The following is a 23,223-nucleotide window of genomic DNA, read 5'->3' on the forward strand; positions in this document are numbered from 1 at the left end:
GGAACGCAGCAGCCCAACCCGGGCGTGCGGTGTGTTGAAAGGGCGCCTTCTGGAGCGAGGGTCTGACCGGGGCTGCGCTCCGGCGCCGCGGCGCTGGGACACGGTCTCCCCAGGCGCCCGCCGGGGTGGAGGAGGGCTCGCGAGCAGCGCGAGCCGGCAGAGGGGCGCCCCCCGCGCCCGGGGCCGCGCTCTCCACTTCCAGGCCCCGCACAGCGAGCGGCTCCGCGACCCGCGCCCGGCCGCCCGCCGACCCTGGACAGCGCCCGCCACCTGCGCCGCGCCGCGCCCCGCCCCGCGCGGCCGCCGCGCTCGCGGCCCTTTAAACACCCCCGCCCCCCGCCCGGACGGCAGCCGGCGAGGGACAAAAACGCATGGCGCAAAGCCAGTGTCTTCCGCGCAGCTCGTCCCGGGCGGCCCCAGCCGCGAGCCCTCCACCCGGCCGCGGCCCCTGGCGCCCCCAGGCCGCGGCGTCCGGCGAGGAGTGTCGGCGAGGCCCGGCCGCGGGGCGGGGCCGGCGGGAGCGCGATCTCCGCCGCCGCCGCTGCCTCCGCCTGCCGCTCGGGCCGCCCGCTCGCCGCCGCTGGGTGCGCTGCACGCGGGGGGCAGCGCGGTGCAGAGGTTCATGCAGCAGCGGCGGCGGCGGCGGCGGCTGCTGCTGCTGCCGCCGCGGAGGCAGACAGACCGGGCGCTGCCGCCGCCGCCCTCCCCCGGCTCCATGCAGCCGCCGCCACCTCCTCTCCGGCGAGGGGCGGGGGGCTCCGGCCCCGGGTGGGCGCCACTCCGCGCAGCGCCGCTCCCCTCCCTGCCCTCCGCCCGGGTGCCGGAGCCGGCGAGGGCGCCCGCCGCCTCCTAGGAGCGCACGCTCCGCGCGCCCTGCTGGAGCGAGGGGGCGGGCGTGGGCGGGCGTCCGGGCAGCCGGCGAGAGGAGGGGGCTTCCCCGAGGATGCCCGGCGGCCGCACCTCGCCCCGAGGCGCGAGCTGAGCCCGACCGGGACCAAGCGGCGCGTCGCCATGCCGGCGTGACGGGCGCCCCCGGCTGCCCGCGCGGGCCCCCACGCTGCCCCACGCCGAGCCGCGCCGGCGCCGGGCGGCAGGATGGGCTGTATCCAAAGCATCACCTGCAAGGCGCGGATCCGGCGCGAGAACATCGTGGTGTACGATGTGTGCGCCACCATCGACCAGTGCCCCACGCGCATCGAGGAGACCTCGCCCATCGTCCTGCGCTACAAGACCCCCTACTTCAAAGCCTCGGCCCGCGTGGTCATGCCCCCCATCCCCCGCCACGAGACCTGGGTGGTGGGCTGGATCCAGGCGTGCAACCAGATGGAGTTCTTCAACACCTACAGCGACCTGGGCATGTAAGCGACCCGCCGCGCGGCGCCGAACTGGGGTCCTGGCCCCCGCCTCTGCTCTCCAGCGCGACCCCTCCCCGGCTCCTTCTTACCGCTGTCCCCATCCTCTTTCTGAACCTTCATCCCGCCTCCCCACCCACCTCCCTCCTCCCTGCGCTTTTGTTTCAGTGACTGGGCGGGTGTAAGGAGGCTTCTCGCGAAGGCATATTTCGTGGCTTGCTTCTGACTCCCCAGAAATGCCAGGAGAACGGTGCGGGGCGGGAAGGAAGCGACGGAGGGTTCGAGGCGCAGAGGTGCGGGGTAACTGGAGAGTGCCCAGGAAGTTTCGGGGCGCCGTCTGTGTTTGCGGGGCTCCCCGGGAAGAGTTTGGGGAAAAACAGTAGAGAGGAGTGGGATGGAGTGCTGGGGGCGCAAGGGCTGTGTCACGCGTCTTTTGGAGAAACCCGAGCCGGCTTGGAGGAGAGGTCGGGGGCATCTGAGCAGGAGTTGGTGGCTCTGCCCTTGCCCTCTCGAGTGTTGAATTTGAGCCCTGCGCCCTAGGCCAGGGAGCCCCGAGGCATTACCGTATGGAACCACAAGCCCGGCCGTCGCCTCTCTGGCTTGGTGCCCTGCGGACCAGTTCTGGGGCGTGGGGAGCTGGGAGGTATCGGGCGGGTCCCCAGTTAGGGCTGGCAGCCTTGTGTAAGCAGCTAGCTGGTGCAGCGCTGGGTCTTTTCTGTGCCCAAAGAAAGATGAGTCTCTTATCTCTCTGGGGTCTTTACTTTTCAAAACTTTCCTAATTGCTGTGCTGGAAGGAATTCCTGGCGCCCACCGCTGAGTCCGGTTGTCAAGCTGCAAGCTCTTCAACTTCTTTCAGCAGCGCCGGTGGGTGCGCACGGGGTTTGGCGGCTGCAGTGGGGACCCAGGATCGCCCGGTTCCCTGGCCGCCAGGGCCGACAGGCAGCCCTGGAACTGCAGGCTTCAGGCTCTTTGGTCTAGGACGTTTTTATTTACGAAATTTTCACAACTCCCCGCCGCCTCTTTTCAGAAGTGTACCTTGAGCAGTTGGTGACTACAGCGGCTGAGGGTTCTAGGACCTGTATTCTGCCTGCTGTACAATGTAGGTCTAGAGCACCCTAATTAGTCTGTGGCCTGTAGGGGATCCCTTTTTCTGGAAATTCAACCTCATTTCGTTTCTTAACCTTAAACTCTACAGCTCCAGGGTTTACCCACTTAATATGGATATGGGATGGGGGAGTTCTCATTTTAAAAGGTCAAGGCATCTTTTTAGCAGCAGTTTGCAGGCTTTTCATTGCACTCTGAGAGCATGTAAGTTAACACTAGTCAGAGGCGCTAAAAGGAATTTTGACAGATCATTTTGTTTCTTTTTTTCCTCCCATAGTTTGCACTTTTCTCTTTAAGCATAAAAGCTCAGTGCTGGAGAAAGCGCCTTCCTGGTGAAGAAATGTGAATCCCAGTTTCCAATATGCCTCTGCACACTGTGTTCCTGTCTTTCTGGAAGACAGTTAGATGTGAGGAATGGGGGACATGTTATTTTGGGTGAATCATGCCATTTAAAAAGACACACCCTCAAAAGAATAATTACATCTCACCACGTGTGTCTTAAAACTGGTTTTGTTTTTTACAGAATTCATTCTTTCCAGCCAAGTCAGAGAAAGCCATAAACAGGGCAAAGACCTGTCTCATCACCCTGATGGCAGTGGTAATCTTGCTGGGGCATAATAACCACACTCCCTGGCAGCCTGGAGCTGGAGGAGGCCAGGAGAGACTGAGCAGAAGCAGCCTCACTTTTCCCAAGATGGCACAGTGGAGCTGTCTGTGGCCTCACATCTCTTCTAAGTTAAAAACAAATATGTAAATAAGCAGTTCTCTCCAGAAAATGTAAAATGTATTCTGCCTCCAGAGAAGTCAAGTCGAGACACCAAGAGACATGTAGTGGAACTTTCTTGAATCTAGAGGAGGGTAAATTCACATTGGAACCAGTTTCCATTGGTATGAATCAGTGACAACACATTCCATGACCCTTCTCCACTGAATCTCGCATTTAGGGTTTGGAAAGAGGTTTTTTGATTTTTAACTGCCACTCTTGATAGTTTAAGATTCCTGATTTTCATGTTGTTTGTGCAGGGGAGCAAAAATAGTCCCCAGGAATAATAAACTGTGTTTTAGATCTGTGCCCGGAGCCTACCTGTCTCTTCATGACTGCGGTAATTGCGGGTGTTTAAGGCCACTGTGGAGCCCAGACTTTATTGAACCAATTTCCACAAAATGTTTATACCCTGAAAACTTTGCCAGTGTAAACTTTTTAATAGAAACTCATATTGCATGAAAGTTAGTTGTTATGGTCACTGTAGCCAGTACCTTGGGTGGAGAAAACGCTGCAGGCCACATTTTCTCTCCTGTGCAGTGTTCTGGCCCATGAAGCATAACATGGTGAAGGGTTCGGTTGAGAAAACTGCCTTTTCCATATTTTAAAAAGGATTTTGCCAGAGGAAGCCCACAGCTTAAAATGGCAAAAAAACTGTTTATAAGGTTAACAGAAAACATGAGCTCTTACGGTTTAAATGTTAAGATTTCCAAAAAGGGGGAGGGTTCTAAAAGAGCATTTGGAACTGTTGGTGGCCACTGTGACTTAATTTGAACCTGAATTCAAGTGATTTGTCACTTTCTCAAATGACTGTACAGAAGCCAGTCTGGTAAATACCCCAGGCACCTGTTTACTTCCCATCTGGACCTGGTGGGGTCTGTCAATGTGTCCTTAAGCAGGCCTCCACAGGTCGCCACCCTTCAGGCAGGGCAGGCCCCTGGCCATTTCTCACTCAGTCAGTGGACACACACTTACCAGGTACATCTGAGGCACAGGCACCACAAGGCTGAGGGAAGCTCACAGAAGCCTCACTCTCCCCCGTGCAGAGGCTGGTGCTTCCCATTGGGGTAGGAGGAAGCTGGGGAGGGGAGAAGCAGGTGAAGCGTGCCAGGTGGGAGGGTCTGCTGGGGCCGGGAAGAGAAGGTCGAGGCTGGATCTTGAGCAGACAGGGTGTCAGGAGGCCATCTGCCTTCTCCAGGCCTCTCAGGTACCAGGATCTTTCCAGCAGAGGCCCATATTAGTAGAAGCTCCTATTGCACAGAAGTTGCTGTGATCTGTTGGTGGCCAGTCCCTTGTGTGGAAGAACGCTGCACCACCCTTCCATGAGCACTTTCACATGCTGGAGTGCAGTACTCCAGAGGTCCTGAGTAAGGTCTGGACAAGGAGTGGGGCTCTCGCGCCTGGGTGAATGAGATGAAGCAGAGGTCCAGGGAGTGCCGGCAGGAGCTGAGGACCTGTCTTGTAGAGCTGGAAGGGACTCCCTGTGGGTGGCTCAGGCCTGAGGATGCAGCCACCACACTGCCGGTGTGAAGACCTTTGACCCGGGCAACCTTGAGGACGTCAGGGCTCACTCCACCTTCAGGAAACAGCTCCTCCTGTGTCTCTGCTCCTCCTTTAGAGCCAGGTGGCTGAGAGTTTGACGCTACCACTGTCGCCGGTTCTCTTCATTCAGGCTGGTCCTATCCATCCAGAAGCTGTTCTTGCTGTTTATGATTTCTATGTTGCCAAAGCCAGAGCCACTTTTGGGAAATGCTTGCCTTTTTGCCATAATCCCAAATGGTCAACAGCTTCCTTTGTCTTGAATCACCCCATCTTTTAGCCTCCACTCTGTATCTTACCTCACAATAGTTTATCAGAATATTCCTGTTCTGCTCTGTCCTCTCCGTGGGTCATTCCACCCATCCCAGTGACCAGAGATGTGCCGCAATGTGCCGACACCTGTAGTCCAGGTATGAGTGTCTGTGGGATTCCATTTGGCTGTCAGAAAGACATCTCCGTCTTAAGGTGTCCCCACCTGAACCCTCCACTGTAGCTGCCATCTGCAAATCTGGCATCCCTCCCTCTCCAGGAAACGTCACCTCTACTCCCTGAGTGACTCAGGCTCAAATCTGCATCACCCCAAGTGTTTCCCCAGACATTGGCCCATCCGACCCTACAGATCCCACGTCTGGGACACACCTAGGACCAGCCCCTCCCGCCTCATGCGCCATGGTGGGCTGCGTCTCCATGGCCGACCACCTGTTCCTGCAGGGCCTTTCTGCCTGAACCTGCCCTCCCTCTGGTGTGTTTTCCACAGAGCAGGCACTCTTACACTAAAACTGTGTTTAAACTTTAAGTGACTTTCTATCACAATGAAGATAAACTGCAGAAATCTTTACCCACACTGAGGTTCTCTTCTCCATCCGCATCAGCCTTCTCCAGTTCTGTATCTGCTCAGAACTTTCCCATGGGCCACTCTCTGCCCAAATGCTCTTCCTCTGCCCTCTGCCTGCTCCTCCATCGGGCCCAGCCACGTGCAAGGCTGCTCCTGGTTGCAGGTTCAGCAGGGTCTATTCTTCCCTCTCATAACACACTGTTCTCTTACTTGTTACAGTTGGTAAGAGTATAATGGTTTATTCAACTTTTGACTTGCTACTAGAATTTAAGCACCCATGAAATCAAATATTGTATCCACTTATTTCTTTGGAATGGGTCATCATAGCAGATGTTCAATAAACATGTGATACAACTAAATAAATGAGCCATTATTATGGCTAGGGTAGTCGGTCCTCTTCCGCCAGCCCTGCCCCTTGGAGCTTAGCTCTTCCTGTTAGTGCAGAGCTCTTGAACTGTTGACCCTCCACAGCTGCTCAGGACCCACAGGAGCAGCTCCTGTTGTGTCCGTTGCCCACATGGCTGCTGGTTGGCCTGCTCCACAGCACAGGTGTGTGCCTACCACTCCCTCGCGCTCCCTGCAGTGTGCTGTATTCCAGAAGAGCTGTTCAGCAAACACGGAAGCCTCTCTCTCATGCCACCTGCCTGCTAGGACATGGCCTTCCGGGTCTGGTCAGGGAAACATGGCGTAGAAACCGTGTTAGCCCTGTGCCACCTGCATGGCTAATTCCATGAGCCCCCGGGACTTGTGCACAAGGCTTAAGGACCTGGCCTCAAGGTCTTCCCTGGCCGCCCCCCTGAGCTGGAGCCCACCTTCCTGCTGCCAGACTCACACTGCTGCAGGAGCAGCATGGAGGGCCTTGCTGTGGTAGAGATACCTCCTCTGGGCACTCCACCTGAGGACCAGAGTAGCCATTGATCCAGGGAGCCCGGTGAGCCTCTGGCGCTTGACCAACACCCATGCCCCTCCTGTTATGTTCTGCCAGGAGGCTGTCCATCTGGAAGGAGCTGGTGCTGCTGCTCAACAGAGCATCAGGTGGAAGGTGGGATCCAGCTCCCCTGTGCACGTCCCAAGTGCCCTTGAAGGGGAGATGGCCTAACCCTTTCGCCTCTAATCTCCATCTCTGCGAAAGAGGAGCAGCAGAGGATTAACTGGTTTTATCAGCACAGCATTAAGCTTGCTGGAGAGAAAGCACAACTCCAGAGGTGGAGGGGCTGGAGGGACGGGAGGAGACAAACGGTCAGGGGACAGGTAAAAGGAAGAAGCAAATGGGGAGCAAACAGACTTGGCTCACATGTCTGAGGTACAGGCTGCAGCTGCCCAGGCTGGGGTGAGCAGGGGTAAGTCAGGACAGGAGACGAGCCTCGAGGGATGGACTGCAGGGCATTGGTGCCTGTGGGACAGCTGGGGCAAATGCTGTCTTTGAGCCAGATCTGCAGAGCATTAGCATCCCGGTGAAGGACAAAGGTTGGCAATTGATCAAGGAAGTGCAGACTCCCACGTGGGGCGCAAGATCCCGTTCTCCCTTTGGTGTACATTTTGACCTCGCCTGACCCTCCCAACGGTCCTGGGAGCCAGGTACTATTATCATCCCTTCTTACGGAGGCTCAGAGAGGTCAGACAACTTGCCTGAGGCCAATGCCTCTTCTGCAGCTGAGCTGGGATTATACACCATGGCTTCTGACCTGTATCCTGCCTGTCTGCACCAGCACCAGGTTGGCCTGTGACAGGACAGGTCCCTCCATTCCTGTCAGTACCAGAAAGCCTCATGCGTGTTGAGTGTCCCCTATCCAAAGTGCTTGAGAACAGAAGCATTTCAGACTTGGGGCTTTTTGGGGTTTTGGAATATTCGCATGTATGTAGGAAGGGACCCAAGTCTGCTCGTGGAATTCGTGATGTCTCACGTGACTGAAGATGGTTTTATAGTCTTTTTAATGTGCATGCATTTTGACTGAGACCCCTCACATGAGGTCAGGCATCTCCACTTGTGACAGGCTGGAGATTTGGGGGTTTTCGGGCTGGGATGTTCAGAGTGGACGCTGCTGTAGGTGCGTTCCAGCTCTCTAGCTCAGCGTTCTCTTGGGGCAGGTGTGGCTGCCCAGAGGCCTACATGGGTGGCCACGGCTTCCTCCTCAGCAGCCCCCTTCACTGCTCACTTAGGTTCTCTGAGGGCAGTCAGGTTGCCAGCAGGGCCGTGATTGCTGTTGCACTGACACCGGTCAGCAAGGGGCTGCAGCTTAGAAGCTGGTTAACGCAGATTCCTTCGGGAAGAGAAGTAACGTTGAATGAGCAAATGCAGAGCCCTCTGTGGACACTCACGGAGAGGGGTGTGAGGGCCCCTGGGTGGGGTCAGGGAGCGTGCACGTCAGCTGGGAGCTGCCCCCAGTGGGGACAGTCCCTCCAGACGGCCAGGGGCAAGCTGCCTCCCATTCTCACTCGTCCAAACCAAGGGGGTGTTTCAGGGTGGCCCTGGGGTTATCATGGGTGACAGTAGAGGGGTGTGCATGTGCCTCTCTTGGAGAGTTGTCCTCATCAGAGAGTGCCTGGGGCCTCTGGGAGAAAGCAGAAGGGAAGGAGGATAGAGTGGCGTGGCTAAAGGCCTGCGTACCTCCTGTGAGCGGGGCTCCCTCCACACGTGGCCTCGGGGAGCCTACCCTGTGAGGGATGTGCTCTGCTGTGAGGCCCCAGGAGGCTCAGTGCCTGACCCAAGGCCCCCGCCAGAAGCAAGGCAGGAGGCAAGCCCCGTCCCCGGGCTATTCAGTTTCTAATGGGCTGTCTTGCTTCCCCAGGAGGCTCCTTGACCTTGCTCTGCAAAAAAAAAAAAAAAAAAAAAAAGATAATAATAATAACGAACTTGGCCTTAGTGTTTTTCTCTGATTTGTGTATTTCCCTGCTCCTTTGGAGTTAAGCTCTGAGATCGTGGATGTGAACCTCTTCCGGTTCCTCCTGAGAGTGGCGTTCACGGTCAGCAGTAAGAGCACCATCTTTGTGGGAGGCCTGGAACAAGGACAGCAGGACAGCTGCGTGCCTGGGATCCTGAGGTCCAGCCTCAGCTCTCCGAGCTCCAGGCTGCCTGGTTTGGCTTCAGGGTTCAGCCCCATGTCTGCACCTCTGGAACCTTCCAGCGGCCACATCAGCCCTGAAGGGCAGTCCTGGGCCCCGCAGGCCAGTCCAGACCATTCTGGTACTGGATTTGGAGCTCTGTGCATCTCAGACTCTGAGTGGGTGAGTAGGAAGAAGAGGAGAAAGGGGGCTCTTTCTCCAGCCCTTTGGGCCCATATAACCCCTAGAATTCTGGACTATTCCTTTTATCAAGGACCCTCAGCTGCCACTACCCCTGCGTGGACCCTGTTCCCCCTTTAGGTTCCAACTCCGGTTGGAACATCTCACTGTGCCAGGTGAAGATCTAGCTGCTGACTGCCCAGCACAGGGACTCAAGGCAGAAGCCCTGGGTCCCTGCACCAGCTCTTTACAAGTGGACATGGGTCCACTTTCCTGTATGTAAATGGGCAACAGTAAGATCTGTCCTGGGTCCTACACAGGACTAAGGGTCGAGTGAGGTGACATCTGCAAAGTCCTCTCCAAACTGGCATGCTGTGTTCCGGGTACTCATTACCACAGAGCTCGTCTGTTCCTGTGGGAGGCTGTGGCCATGGCCCTGTGGCCTCACTGGGCAGAGAAGCTCTCAGACACTGGATAGGGTCCCTGAAATGCCAGCCTCCCACCCATGTCCCCACCGGAGCTAGAGGGAGAAGAGAGGCTCGCCAGTCATTCATACTGAGGAGGGTGAGGGAGACCCCTGTCCCACCACAGTTGCCCTCCCAGCTCTGCTGAGGGAGCACAGGACCAGGGCTGCTCCTAACCCCTGGGTATGGTGCCTCCAGCTTAGTCACACCCTCAGGAGGGACCTCCCTCAGTGACAGCATTGGTCAGTCTCTGGTTAGTCTTTCCAAGTCCCTTTCACAGTTCTCTCTCTGTAAGAGGAGCTCATATAACGAACCTCAATACATGAATCATTTAGGGGAACAGTTGTTCCCCATTTAGATAAGCAGGCTGAGGCCCATAGGGATGCTCAAGGTCATCCTGCAAGTGCTAGTGGAGTCAGGCCGGGTGCCCAGGCCTCTAGTGCCTGCCCCAGTGCCCTCCCATGCCAAGTGCGTGGACACCAGCCTGGGAGGGGAGTTGGGGCTGGAAGGAGGCGTCCTCGGAGATGTGCACTGTGGCCTCTGAAGACCAGAGAGGGAAACGGCACATCTAAACGTGTTTCACAAATGCACAGAGAAATTGTCAAGCTATCAGATTAAAACCAGTAAGGCCACGTGCCATCCGATGGTCCATCAGCAGGGATACTGATGAGTCCTCTCTCCGAAAACCTCTGCTGTCCCTTGCTCCTGGAGCCTGGCCTTTCCCAGAAGGCCCTAGGCCTGGCAAGCCTGGGGTGGACAAGGCACTTGGAGGCCGTAAGAGGACTGGCCGAGGGGCCCATCAGCAGTCTCTGCAGGGGGGTCCTGTGGCAGGGAAGGCAAGGCTGAGTGGCAGATTACTTGCTGCCTGCCCTGTCCTGGTTGGGAGAGGGGCCGGGGCGGGGCTGCGAGGCGGGAGAGGCTTGAAGGAAGTCCAACACCTGCTCAGGGAGAGCAGGTCTTCCTGCTCTTCTTCCTTTCCCCAGGAGACACATCATGGAACCCCTGTTCCAAGAGGCAGCCGCCATGCCTTGCTGGGATACCAATTCAAATGCAGGTTTTTAAAAATGACTCAACTATCTGAGAATCTGTTTCAAACTCCCAGGAACCATCATCACATACTTCAGAGAGGAGGAGAGACTGGTGCCCCTGAGCCCCAGGGTCCAGCTGAGGATGTTTCCTTGGCCTTCAGAAGCTAGAGCTTGTCTTCCACAGGGACACCCGTGCACCTGAGTGGTGGGCAGCTGTCCGCTTATGTGTGTCCCCATGTGAAACCATGAGCAGCTTATCAGCCAAGTGGTGAGGGTAACAGACGGTGCATGAGCTCGCACCTCGAGTCGGGTGCTTCCCGCGCACCACCTACGATGTAGGCCCCACCGTTCCTGCCATCGCCGGCCCAGCATTACCCAGCCAGTTAGTGGCAGGGCCAGACTTAGAATCCAGATCAGAGGACTCCGGGGACTGGGCGTATCGTGCCGCTGGCAGAGGCTGAGCAACCAGGGGCAGTGAATGGAGGGCGGGGAGCGCTCATGCCACCTGGGCCTGGGTCTCCGTGCCCAGCACACTGGACACAAAGGCCAGGGTCAGCTGGAAGGGCTCTCCTCCTGCCCAGCTGCCTGCTCACTCAGCCAGTCAAATGAGACCAGGGTCTTAGAATCAGACCCCAGGGACGTCTGAGCACCAGAGTCAGTCCTCTGCCCTTCCAGGTGCCTCAGCCAGTGACCGCGGCCAGTTCCCAGCCACGGCAGGGCTGAGCAGCTAGAAATTGCAGGTGCTGGGTTGACGAAGCCTCCATGACTCCTGGGGTATTGGGTAGGTGGTGCCGGGAACCATCTGGTCCAGCTGCCCACTTTACCGGTGGGGTCACCGAGACCCAGGGGGACAACTTAAGAATGTGAGTGGGACAGACAGAATGCAGACCTAGGCCCATCAGATCCCATGGCTGGTGCCCGTCACCTGCCGGCCTCCACACTGCCTCACTGCCTGAGTGGAGGCTGGAGGCACCCTCACACTATCTGCAAAGCTGTGGTCAGTGGCCCCCTCTGCTTTTTTAGCACTGTGCCCACTGACTTGATGGAGCTTGCTTACTCCTTCCTTCCTTCCTTCCTCCCTCCCTCCCTCCCTCTCTCCCTCCCTCCCTGTTCTTACGGTGCTGGTGGAACCCAGGGCTTCATGCACACCAGACACGCGCTGTCCCACTGAGCTGCATCCCCGTGCGTCCCCCTACTTGCTGAGGGTGGTCTTCAGGCGGGGATGGCCACCAGCCCGAGAGAGTGAGCAGCACTGTATGCAGGAGGAGTCTGCTGTCAGCAGCACACAGAGGAACTCAGATCAACCCAAGGGACGTCCGTGCAGTTGCCAGGAGCAGAGAGACCAGCCTATTCCCAGCGTCCATCCGTCCATCCGCAGCGATTAGCGAGCTAGAAGGGAGAGGGTCTCCCCAGAGACACCCATCACAGACGGCAGGAAGTGGGAGGGCTTGGCAGCTGCAGGAGGAGGGGCGAGTGAGAATCCGCGTTCCGCAGGATGCCCTGCAGCCCCGATCCCGAGCCATGGCAGGCCTGGGCCTCCTGGCTCCCTGCCCACAGACAGGCAGGGATCCTCGCAGCCCCTGGCAGCTTCAGGGAAACAAGATCCAAGAGGCGTCAAAGATGGCAGATTGTGAGGGGCCAGCACTCCCCCCGACCTGCCCACCACAGCAGGTTCTGAGAGGGTGTCCTGGCTGCCTGGGGACTCTGTCTCTGTTTGGCTTTTAGTTGGTTTGCTGTTTCTTTTCCTCCTTTTCTGTCCCTTCCTCCCTCCCTCCCTTTCCCCCACCTTTTCTTTTGCGGTTAACAAAGCATTTTAGCTGCTGCCCTGCTCACTCTAAAGGAGAAAGTGGGCATAGCTGTCCAGGTCAGCCCGGGTTTTCTCTGCCCTTGTTGGGGCCCAAGGCAGCTATGGAGGAGGGACTGGGAGGGCCCGTGTGTTCCTCCAGCAGCCTGTCACCACTCCTGGCTGGCTGGCTCCGGAGCTGTGGCTGTTCCACTCTGGCTGCCTCTCCTGAGGAGGACCCTGGGAATCCAGAGTCATGTCAGGTGTCCACCCACATCATAGGCTCAGTCCAGCCTCGCCATCCCTTCCCTTGAAACTTGCACTGGACCTAACTCCTGCCCCTGCTCTGGAGGCCTCCTTGGAGGAGGGGCCTCCTCCTGTCTCCTGGCCACCTTGGGCCTCTCTCACTGCCAGCTTCCTGGCACAGCCCTTTCGAATCCTGTGACTTCCAGGACTCCTGATGCCAGTCTGATGGGCCTGCTGCCTGACGGGTCAGTGTGCGTGGCCAGGCCCCAGCCTGCCTCGGTCATGATCTCCTACAAGTGCCGTCCGAGCGTCCATCTCGGAGTCCGCCTTCTGGTTTCTGACCCTCTACCTTCCTTTCCCAGTCACCCTTCAAGCCGCTGGCCTTGGCCAGGCCTTACCCCAGCTCTCCTGGCTCCCTGTCTGGGCTCACCCACTCCCTGAGGTATGGGGTCCAGGAGACCCAGAGGAATGGCAGGGCCTTCCCACTGGGGCAGAGTCACCACCCTCCTGGGAGCCAGGAGGCACTCTGTTCTAAAGAAAACCCACTCACGGGTGATCGCCAACGACAGTCGCCTGTGACGTAAAGGAGCAACTCAGCTGTGGTTCCGGATGCCTGGGGAGAACTGGTGAGGACGCACACTCAGTCCAGAGGAGGGTGTCGAAGGCGTTCCCTGAGCTAGGCTTGGAATCCAGGGAGGGAGCTGGGAGGGGTTGGCCCACAGCCTTGAGGGCAGCTCACCTCCAGTAAGTCTGCAGCACAGAGTAGGGCGGGGAGAAGTTGAAGACCGGGGTTTGCTGCCCTTGGAGGCCGGGACCTCGAGAGCAGACCCTCAGAGGTGACAAAGAGGCTAACTAGTAGGGCGTACAGGCCGAGGGAAGCCACAGGGGACCTAGCTCCGGCCCCACAGGGTCAGACCACCCTTTACCTCTCGTCCTGCTCTGTCCTGTGGGCCTGCAGCTGGGAAGCCCCAGCAAAGCTGGTTGCTTCTGTCACACATGTGGTTTCGAGATCCCCCCGGCACACACAGGCACATGCACGCAGGCACACGGGCACAGCCCCTCTGAGGCATCCTGTCCAGGATCCTTGACTGCCCTTTCTCAGACGCCGCCCCACGTGACCCAGCTCAGTGTGGAGACAGCTCTTCCTGGCCTGCACTGTTAGGTGAAAACCAGCTTCCAACCCAAGCAGAACCCCAGTGATCACGTGTGCCTGGGGTGGAGCCCGCGGGTGGTGTCCTGCAGATCTCCACTCCTCACCCTCTGTCACCCTGGGCTCAGGAGAGCAGTTGAGCTGCTGTCCGTGCTGGGAACTCATGACTTTTGTGGTTCTTTTCCATCTTTGCCCGATATGTTTGAGGCTGAGCCTGCTTGCCTCTTGAGTCTGCAGTTTTCTCTTCATTTTTGACCGCCAGGGACTTATTCTGCAAACTCAACATGCATTCAAGAAGAAATGTGTAATGGAGGGTTTGTCGAAGATATTTAGTGTATTGTAATTTGCTTATTAGACTCTTCTGTTCTTTGGTTCAAACAGAAGTAAGCTTTCAGTGGCTGCTGCTGGTTTGAGTGAGTGTCTTTCAAAGACATCCTGTCTAGGCAGTGCTCTTGGATGAAAGAGCTGTCGTTTCTCGGCACTGTGCTCTTGGGGGCCCTGTAAGGGTTGGGGTGTGAGGCTAACTCATGGGAGCACCAAGCAGCACACTGCGCTGGGCACACCTGGCCCCACAGATTTTCAAGGGACTCTGCTGAACAACTGGCCTTTGTCAGCCACCTGTGCACATTCCAGGCCCTGAGTCTGCCTGGCGAGCCGGGTTTTCCAGAGAGGAGGGTGTGCATCCCTCGAGTCCCTGCAGCACCAGTCACGGTAGCTGGCCCAGAGTCTCCCCGCACCCTGCCTTGGCCCAGGCTCCTGAGTCAGTAGCTTGTCTGCTCCCCTCTCTTGCAGATAGCTCTGAGAAAGACCCACAGAGGGTGGGGGCTGGCAGGCAAGGCTTCTGCCGTTCAGAAGGTGCAGCCAGGGACCCCCACGAGGGACACACGTACTCTCGCCCTGGCACTTGGTGACATGATGCTCCAGAGGTGCAGCGGGATGTGGGGATTCCTGTGCGGGGTACGGAGCTCGCAAGGCGGGAGGGGCCAGATAAACCTGGAATCTGCCGGGCGAGCCCGGGCTTGACAGAAGTGCTTCGTGTGTGCTGCCTCCTTGACCGCCTCGCTCTCCGTGGAGCAAGTGGGAAGTCCAGAGCCGGTAGCTAGGTCGACTTGGCAGTTCACACAGTTAGGAAGTGGCCACGGATTCCACAGTGACTCTCCCTTCAGGTGACTGAGACCGGAAAAGAGAAAGTGGTAGGGCTTCAGAGGCTGAAAAGACCTTGGAGCCCGCCATCCAACTGCCGTAGAGAGGGGAGAGGGGATTGCCCAGGGTCATCCAAAAAGCCAGAGAGCCTCAAAGGTTGGAGTTTATTTTTAAGCGTCTTGCTTTTGAATAACATTTTAATTCAGTGAATTTAACTTTTATGCTGCATTTCTCTGAGAAACCCCCTCTGTGACAGAACCACAGGGTACAGGAATGTCATTTCCTAGCCTAATGGACAGTTCCAGTGGAGAAAAGGACCTGGGCCCCACCGTCACCTGGGCTCACAGTGGCAGCAGGGAATCTTGTTCTCATATCCATTGGTAGATATCTGAGCCGCATCCCACCCTGACCGTCCCGACCGTCCCGAGTCCTTCCTGTTGCAGATGTCCATCACTGCTTCATCTCCTAGTAGGTGACCTAGTACGTGGACCTGAGGGGCTAGGTGTTTACACGAACTGTGACTCACTTGAAGCTCATCCGTACTTGGATTGCATCCAGCTCACGAAAGACCACATGACTTGCCAGACTTGCAGCGCCAGGGCTGGAGCCTACGACCAGGTCGACGCCAGGTCACGATTCCTCCTCTGTGCCTCTGACCACCATCACTGTCAGGTGCTTCATCCCAAGGAGAAGAATGAACCCCAGGTCCTAGCGGCTCCAGAAAGCTGTAAACAGCAAATAATTGGATATTCCCTAGCCAAACCTGCCAGCTCCTACTCAGCTATAAATGCACAAGAGATATTTCCGAATTTTACCTGTAAGACCTTCTCAGAGAACCGAGTTCTTTGAGTTGCTGGCCTCCGGGCCCACGGCGCTTTGCATTCCTCTGCAATGTCCCAGGGTTGGCCCCAGCACGGGGGCTGTGTTGTGGAGGGTGCGGGTGAGCCCGACAGGGGCTGCCGCAGTGGAGCAGGAGAGCATGGGGTTCCGGAGCCACCACAGCCACCGTTCAGGACCAGCCTGATGGGAGACGGCATCGTCCCCGTCCTGCCCGCCGTCTGGAGGCTGCGTGACTGCGGGCAGCTCCACCGCTCTACCTCTGCCGCCCTGCTACAAGGAGGGGAACCAGTTTCCCACTTGGAGAACTTGTCAGACGGTTCCGAGTGTCAGCGTTTACAAAGTGCCCAGGACAGCGCGCTGCGCGCCTTGTTGAATCTCCTTACTATTGAAGAGCCAGCAACCCAGTGGAAGATGTTTATTGACCATCCGGTGGTGCCAGGAACTGTGCTGGCAAGTTTTCATACTGTGAGGAAAAGCCTGGTTTGTTCCCGCCCTTTCAGGACCTGCCAGCTGGAGCTTAGCAAGCACCCAGGTGCCGAGTGCACAGTGGGCTTCGCTCGGAGCAGGGGACCCTGACAACCCCCGACCTGCCTTTCCTCCAGCCGCCTCCTGGGAGCCCTCTGCCCCAAGGCGTCCTGGTGCTCCCTCTCGGTCGTCCTTTGGCTCTGTGCCGAGGTCTGGCCCCACCCTGCAGGCCTGAGGGGTCCCATGTGCTTCCTGCACGCTGATCCCCACCCGGAAGCTGCTGATGCTGCACCACACCTGCTTCGACCTCTGAAGCACGGCGCAGGCAGGAGGGGCGGCCATCACCTCACGGCCCGGGGACTTCTGGACACACTCGCCACACACAGCCACCAGTTTCCCTTCCCCGTGTCATGCCTCCTGACCACCTCGTAGGTGAGGGTCTTTCTGATTGACGTCTCTCCTGGTTCTCCTGAACTCCAGCCAGGAAAGCTAACCTAGAACTCAAAGCTCGAAATTCTAGGAAGCCTGTGGCTTTTGGCTCTGAGCTGGGTGCCTGGGGATCCAAGGAGCAGGCCTACCGAGAGTCACAGGCCGTCATCACAAAGCAGCAAACCGAGCCTGGGCACTGAATGCAGGGGAGGAGAAGGACCCAACACTGCCATGTGAAGTGAACCAACCTCAGTGCAGCTGCTTGGCCACCAGGCCAATGCCGTCTCCTGAGACTCGGTGTCCACAAGCCGTCCACTCCACTGGCCTGCGGGGTCTGAATCCGAACATCAGCCAGTTGCACCTGGCCCATTGTGTCCTCCCAGCCCCCTTTCTGAATCATCTGGCACCATCCTGGGCAGCGCCAGGTCCCCCGGATGCCTTCACCTTTGCCCTTGGCGTGGTAGAGCTCTGACCTTGGAGTGGGTGCAGCTTGGTTGCAGGTTACAGTCTGCTGGCACTCGCCCACAGGAACCGCCTCCCCTCCTTGTTCCCGGAGGGCATCCGGTCCTGAGCCCGTCGGCAGCTCTTCAGTCGCTACTTCAGCAAACATAGTTTGGATCAGCTCTATATCAACCCCTGCTCTAGGAAACAAGAAATCAGTGAGATTTGCTCAGAGGTAGAAAAGATGACTCTCAGTGTCCTAGGTATGCACAGTGCTCTGTGACCTCGAGTTCCAGAAAGCCCTGAATGAAGAATAAAGTTGGCCTTTGCGAAGCATGGTGGTGCAAACATCATCCGGCCACGGGGCTGGGGGCCCAGCGGAGCCCCAGGCAGCACTCAGGGAGACCAGGCCTGCCGAGCCACACTGCAGACCCTGCCGGTGGCCCGACTTCCTGCAGAGGGTGGGCCTGAGAGGGCACGTTCGTTCCCAGCACTTCTGCTCCTCATGGCCGAGGCCAGAAGGCAAGAAGGCTGAGTCTCTCCCTTTTTCCTGAAGAAACAGGCCTGACATTATATGACTTGTCCGTCTTCTGACTCACTGTCCACCCCTTGTCCACTCTGCATCCCATGAACCTCTGGGTTCTGGATCTGAGCACCAGGACTATGCAGCCAACCAAGAAAAAGTGTCTAGTCACCTTTCATTTGGAAAGCCTGCGTGGATGGGCTGTTTGGTGCCAAGAATGTGTCTGGCTTGAACTTGCCTTTGACAATGTGCAGATCCAAGGCTGCTGGTTTGGCTGAGCTAATGCCCTGTGGTCTCAGAGTCATAAAGGGGCCGTGAGGGAATTTGGGGAAACATCCGACTCGTCCCTTCCCCTCCTCCAGGCAGCCTGGAGGCAGATGAATGTCCCGAGCCCTGCGTGCCCCTCTCTGCTCCCTTGCCTATTGAGAGGCTTCCTTCCCGTGGAGAGTATCGGGGAAGTGCTGATGCCACGGGGCACTGGACCGGGATGCCCGAGGGACCTGGGCAGGCAGCTACCACCGGGGCATGAGGCTGGCAAAGCACTGTGAACGTGCCTGGGCAGGGGCCTGGGGCCCCTGACTTGCGAGGTGGACTTGATGGAAGCGCTGTGATGGAGGAGGGCATGTGCGGCACAGAGGGCGGCCCCTGCGGCCAAGGCCTCCTTCGCCTGTGGTCAGAGGGGCTCGCGGTGGCAGGAGTGGACTCGGCCCAGTCTGAGGGCCTTTCTCCTGCCCCCCCCACCCGCCCACCCCAGGGTCCTCAGCATGGCTTTGATGCCAGGGAGCTGATGTGTGCCTTTGAATTAAATCTGGAAGGTGGCCGTGAGGCCCCAGCCCATCCCACCTCGGCTTTTTCAAAGACCCCCACATGTCTTCCTCTCAGGCAGGGCAAGAGCAGGGGACTTGGCGGGAAGGTGAAGGCGATGCAGCCCTGGGACAAAGAAGGCAGGAGCTCCTCCATGGGCCCACACTCGCGCTGGAAAGTCAGTTCATACCTTGTGACAGGAAGTGGCTGAGGTTCGGGAGATAGGCAGCCCCCACTCCCTGCCTGGGCCCCCTCCGCCCACCCCTTACTCTGACTCCTGCTCCAGCTCCAGGGCGCCAGCCTCCTCCTCCACCCCTCCCGCCTTTGGAGGGAGACAGACCAGAATGGAGCTAATCCTTTAAAAGGTGTTTCACGTTCCCTTGCACAGAAGCAGTTTTAGGGTTCTTGTGATTGTGGGTCTAAATCCGTCTCATTTCCTACCAATTTATTGCCATCTGTTGGTGTCATTCCTGTGACACCCACATCAAGTTCATTCGTAAGGAGGAGGGGGCCCGTCCCCAGACCTCTCCCCTACCAGCTCTCCTCACCCAGAGCTGGAGCGCGGGTCTGTGGAAATGCAGGCGCTCACATGAACGCGCAGTCGGCCGGTCAGGCGTCTGGGGCCTACATGGTCAGGAGTGGGCGTGTGCCAGGCCTTCAGCCCTTTAGCACTGGTCCCTGGGCCCTTGGATTGGGCCAGGGTTTCTCTGGCGCCTTTCCTCAGCCACCTCGCTTCTCATCATTACTTCTCCTTCTTATTTGTACTGAGGCCAGCTAGCAGGCTGTGCCTTCTCCGACCTTCAGCACCTGGGGGTGGCCCTGGCCTCTTCCTGCAGTGGTCCTGGGTCTGGGTGAGGACCGCGGAGGCTGCATGCACTGAGCCCCGCACAGGCCCGCGTGGGTTCTGGGCTTGATGGGGCGGTGCTTTCATTGACAAGGGTCCCGTCCTAACCTCCGGGCCTTCCTCAGCCCTGTCCTCTTGGCTGTCCACCTGCCTCCTTTGTGAAGCCTCACCACCTCTTCTGACTGGCGTTACTGCCGCGCCTCCTCCCAGCGCCCTGCCTCCAGCCCCGCGCCAGCCCTTCACCACGGCAGAAGGCACCTCAGGACATCACTCTGGTTATGATGGACACACACCCCTAAAAGCCTCCTGAGGCTCCCCCGTCCCTAAGAGAACACCCAAACTCCCTAGCAAGTAATGCCAAGCCTCTGACCCGGCCTCCCCTGGCTAGGAGACCAGGGCCACTCTAACCTGCCTTGTCACCTGTCCCCAGTAGCTGTACTAGAGTCACGATGTGACGGGAAGTTCCTAGCCATCACACCTCTGGCCCTTGCTAACACCTGTTCCCAGCCGGCCTCACCTCCCTTCTGCTGAGAGACACCTGTGTGTCGCCAGGAAGTCTCCCCGGCGCCCTCCCTTCCACAGCCCCAGCCTCCACTCTGTTGGTAGCTAACGTGTGTTCCCAAATAGCCCGTGTGTCTTAACTGGCCTGGCCCTCCCAGCAGCCTGCGCTGGTGCCAGTGTTATGGTGGCACCTTGTAGGTGGAGAGAGGACGTGGAGGTGCCTCGCCTCACTGCTCTGAGGAGCTGGCCTGGGTGATCTGACTCTAGTCACTCCGCACTGCTGTGCGCTGGGCCTCTCACTGTGAGAGCCCTGCTGTCCCCGCTGAACTGCGCTGAGAAGCCACCTGTCCTTCATGTGTGGACCTGGAACCTGTCCCACTGCCTGGCACAGGGCAGCAGCCTGAACCAGAAACCCTTTCTCCAGTCCCTCCATCTTCCTAGGGCTGTGGTGCTCAGCAGATTTTAAGACTGACTTTACAACCAGTTGTCCCCACCTCACCTCATAAATGGTGGGCCGCGAGAGCCTTCCCGACTACAGCTGTGCAGCCGGAGGCTTACCAGGCTGCGCTGTAGGGAAACGTTTTTAAATCTGGTTAAGGACATTAAAAAAAAAAAAGAAAGAAAGAAAGAAAAAGAAAGACTATACACACACCTAAGGTAATGCCAGTGATTTTCCAAGTCACGAGCAAACCCATTTTCTTTATTTTCTGGTCAAGCCTCGCTTAAAAATGGTTCCCCTCTTTTCCCAGCTCTGAAGGGCGGGCCCAGGTACCAGACAACTGCCAGGCCCTCGGTAGAGGCTGGTCTGCTGCCCCACTGAGCCTCTGCATGCCTCCAGGCTCTGTGGCTGCCACCGGCCAGCTTCAGTGACTTAGCCTTCCCGGGCCTGGGTGGGAAGAGACCTGGCACCTGGGAAAGTCCAGGTTGGAAGTTGAGTTCCAGGGGCAGAGTCCTGAGTAGCTCAGGACACTCGAGGCTCTTCAGTGCAACCTAATCCCAACTCCTAGCCATTAGTTCCCATTGTAAAAGGTCCACTGATGACCTACCTGGTGTGGGGCAGGGGATGAGGCAGCTGCCCCTTCCCTGCAGACATTCCCCAGGTCAGCAGGGCTGGTCTCCACCATGCCACCCCCCCCAAAGCCAGTCTGGTCATTGAGGAACCATACGCAGGGCCAGGAAGCCCAGCACCTGTCTAAGCGGGCATGCCCTGCAGACTCGCAGAGAATACCACTGTGCCGCCACCAGCCGGCCTCCTCCCTGCCCCACACCATCCTCCCGAGCGCTGGCTCCTTCCTCCAGGCCCAGGGTGCATGCGACTCGTGCTGGGCATGTCCAGTTCGGCCCCGTCAGTGTGCCTGCAGAAGACGATGCAGGCTGTCAGAGTGCACATCAGGTGCCAACCAGGACAGGCAGTAGCTGCCACTTACCTGTCTGTCACCCTTTGTCCTACCCCGTCCCCTCCAAGCTGGAGCGTGCTTTCCTCTCATGGTAACGGAGGATGGAGGTGGCTACCTTTCAGAGTATTTGTGAAGATTCTCCTTATAAGTTTAACAAATATTTGTTAAGCACCTCCATGGGCTCAGCACACAGTAAACACTCAACTATAATAACCTTAAGAAAATCTGTTTTAGACAAAGAAAACTGAAAAATACACAGGGTAGAATATTCTTTCTCTGATTCTGAAGGATATCTCTGCTGGATATGACAATCTTGGTTAGAAGTGGTTTTCTTTCAGGGTCTGGAAAACATCATTCCAAGTCTTTCTGCCTTTTAGAGTTTCTTCTAAGAAATCAAAGGTTATTCTTACTGGGACTGGGGCTGTAACTCAGTGGCAGAGCACTTGTCTGACATGTGTGAGGCACTGGGTTTGATCCTTAGCACCACATAAAAATAAACAAATAAAGGCATGCTGTGCATCTACAACTGCAAAGGAATAAAATTTTAAAATTAAAAAAAAGTGATTCTTACTGGCTTATCTCTAAATATGACCTGACATTTTTCTCTTAAAGCTTTTAAAATTCTATCCTTGTTCTCTATGTTAGTCGTCTTAATTATAATGTGTCATGGAGAGCTGCTTCTTTGAGCTCGTCTATTTGGGGTTCTGAATGCCTCCTGTGTCCGTCCTGTCCTCAAGGTTTGGGAACTTTTTAAATATTATTTCACTATAAAAGGTTATCTGTGCCCTTAGCTTGTGTCTCTTGAATTTCAGTGATTCTTGAGTTCCATCTCCTAAAATTGTCCAAGATTTCTTGAATATGGTGATCATAATCTCCTCTTCTTTTCTGTTCTTTATGAGTGAGTGTTCAAGGTCATATGCCCTGTCTTTGAGGCCTGAAAATTTGTCTTCTGTGTGATCTAATCTATTGATAATACTTTCAACTGAATTTTTTAATACATTGAGACTTTCATTTCCAGGATTTCCTTCTGGTTCTTTCTTCAAAATCTGTTTCTTTATTGCAGTGCTCTTTCACTTCATGTATTTTCTCTCTTCATTCATTCCTTAGAATTTTTTTAGTTCATAGGTAATTTTAACCATCAACTTTTTTAATGCTTTATCTGTGTTTTCATCTGCATCAGTATCTGTGGATTCTGTGTTGGAGGGTTGTAGTTTTTGCCTGTGTGTTGAGATGGATTCCTCTTACTCTTTTATGAGGGGGTGGACCTTAAGTAAGTGGTTATCTGTTTACAGTGAGCCCTGGGCTGGAACTGTATCTTAGTGTCACCACAAGCAATCAACGTATTCAGAGTGCTGAGTTAAGAGCTGCTTTAGGGGAAGAAAGTACCCACCAGCACCAGTATCGATAGTAAACTGGAAGCAAACATCAATCAACATATATTTTAAGACATTGCTGCTATTCTCCACAGCTCTGTCGACCCACGACGGAAGCAGTGTCAGAGCGAGTAGAGCAGCTGACATCAGCGACAGCTACTCACTACTGAATTGTATTGGAAGAGGGGCAAAAAGAAAGGGGGAGGGGGAGGGGGAGGGGACACAAGGGAGGTGGAGAGAATGGGGGAGGCATGGAGCCTCCTGCGCCCTGGAAGGCTGGCAGCAGCAGGGATGCCGCGCGCTGGAAGGGCTCTCCTGGGACTCGCAAGGGTCTGGCCCTGCCAGAGGCGCCAGGCGCTCATGGGCTCTGAACTCCTTCCTGCCTACTTGAGGCAGCCTCTGAGGAGGTCTGCAGCGCCACATCTCCACCCTCCCTCATCCCGCGTGGCCGTTGCCCATGCCCGACAGTGGTGGGGGGTCTGCCTCCTGGCTTCACACCCGGGAGCACCCAGCCTCTGGCCTCTACCCCCAGAGCAGCACACCTTGACTTCTGGGAGGGCAACAGAGCTTGGGCCCCTCACAATGTTGTCAGCTCTCCACTAGGAGCCGGTGCCCTGCCCCCAGGGCTCCTGCAGCAAGGCCTGGCTGACGGCGTCTGCAGGAGGTGCAGCCTGTGGGAGGCACTGGTCTGGCGAAGGCCAGCCTGCAGCCTCCGCTGCCCCCTGCCTGCCAGATGTGTGCCAGGGCTCAAGGGAGAGCTGGCCGCAAACCCGGCCTGGGGTTCGATCCTGCTGGCGCTCCCCTGGCTCAAGAAGCCCCTCTTCCTCTGTTTCGAGCCAGTGTCCTGGTGTTCACGTGGAGGTGGTCGTGGGACGTCTGCAGATAAGGCAGCATCCGCTCAGCAGACCTCCCCCCGGCACTGAACCAACACCAGGACCACGAGCTCCCTGCAGGCAGCTGGATCCTCTGTCCTCTCA

General features: G+C 57.0%; 1 protein-coding gene across 5 annotated transcripts in view; it reads left to right on the forward strand.

Annotated features, from left to right (window-relative positions):
- Window positions 1-431: 431 nt before the first annotated feature.
- Fam78b (family with sequence similarity 78 member B) overlaps window positions 432-23,223 on the forward strand; it is a 69,582-nt gene continuing 46,790 nt past the window's right edge. For 4 of the 5 annotated variants that reach the window (XR_007104459.1, XR_007104458.1, XR_007104457.1 and 1 more), the window contains exon 1: window positions 432-1,358. Coding sequence is in view for 2 of the 5 variants with exons in the window: in XM_047521661.1 (XP_047377617.1) it covers window positions 1,096-1,358 (263 nt within the window). In the remaining 3 variants the exon portion in view is untranslated. The remainder of the gene's footprint in view (window positions 1,359-23,223) is intronic. The other variant, XM_047521662.1, reaches the window with a different exon arrangement.

This window comes from Sciurus carolinensis, chromosome 12 (genome assembly GCF_902686445.1).
Source record: "Sciurus carolinensis chromosome 12, mSciCar1.2, whole genome shotgun sequence".
In the NCBI taxonomy this organism is placed as follows: Eukaryota; Metazoa; Chordata; class Mammalia; order Rodentia; family Sciuridae; genus Sciurus; species Sciurus carolinensis.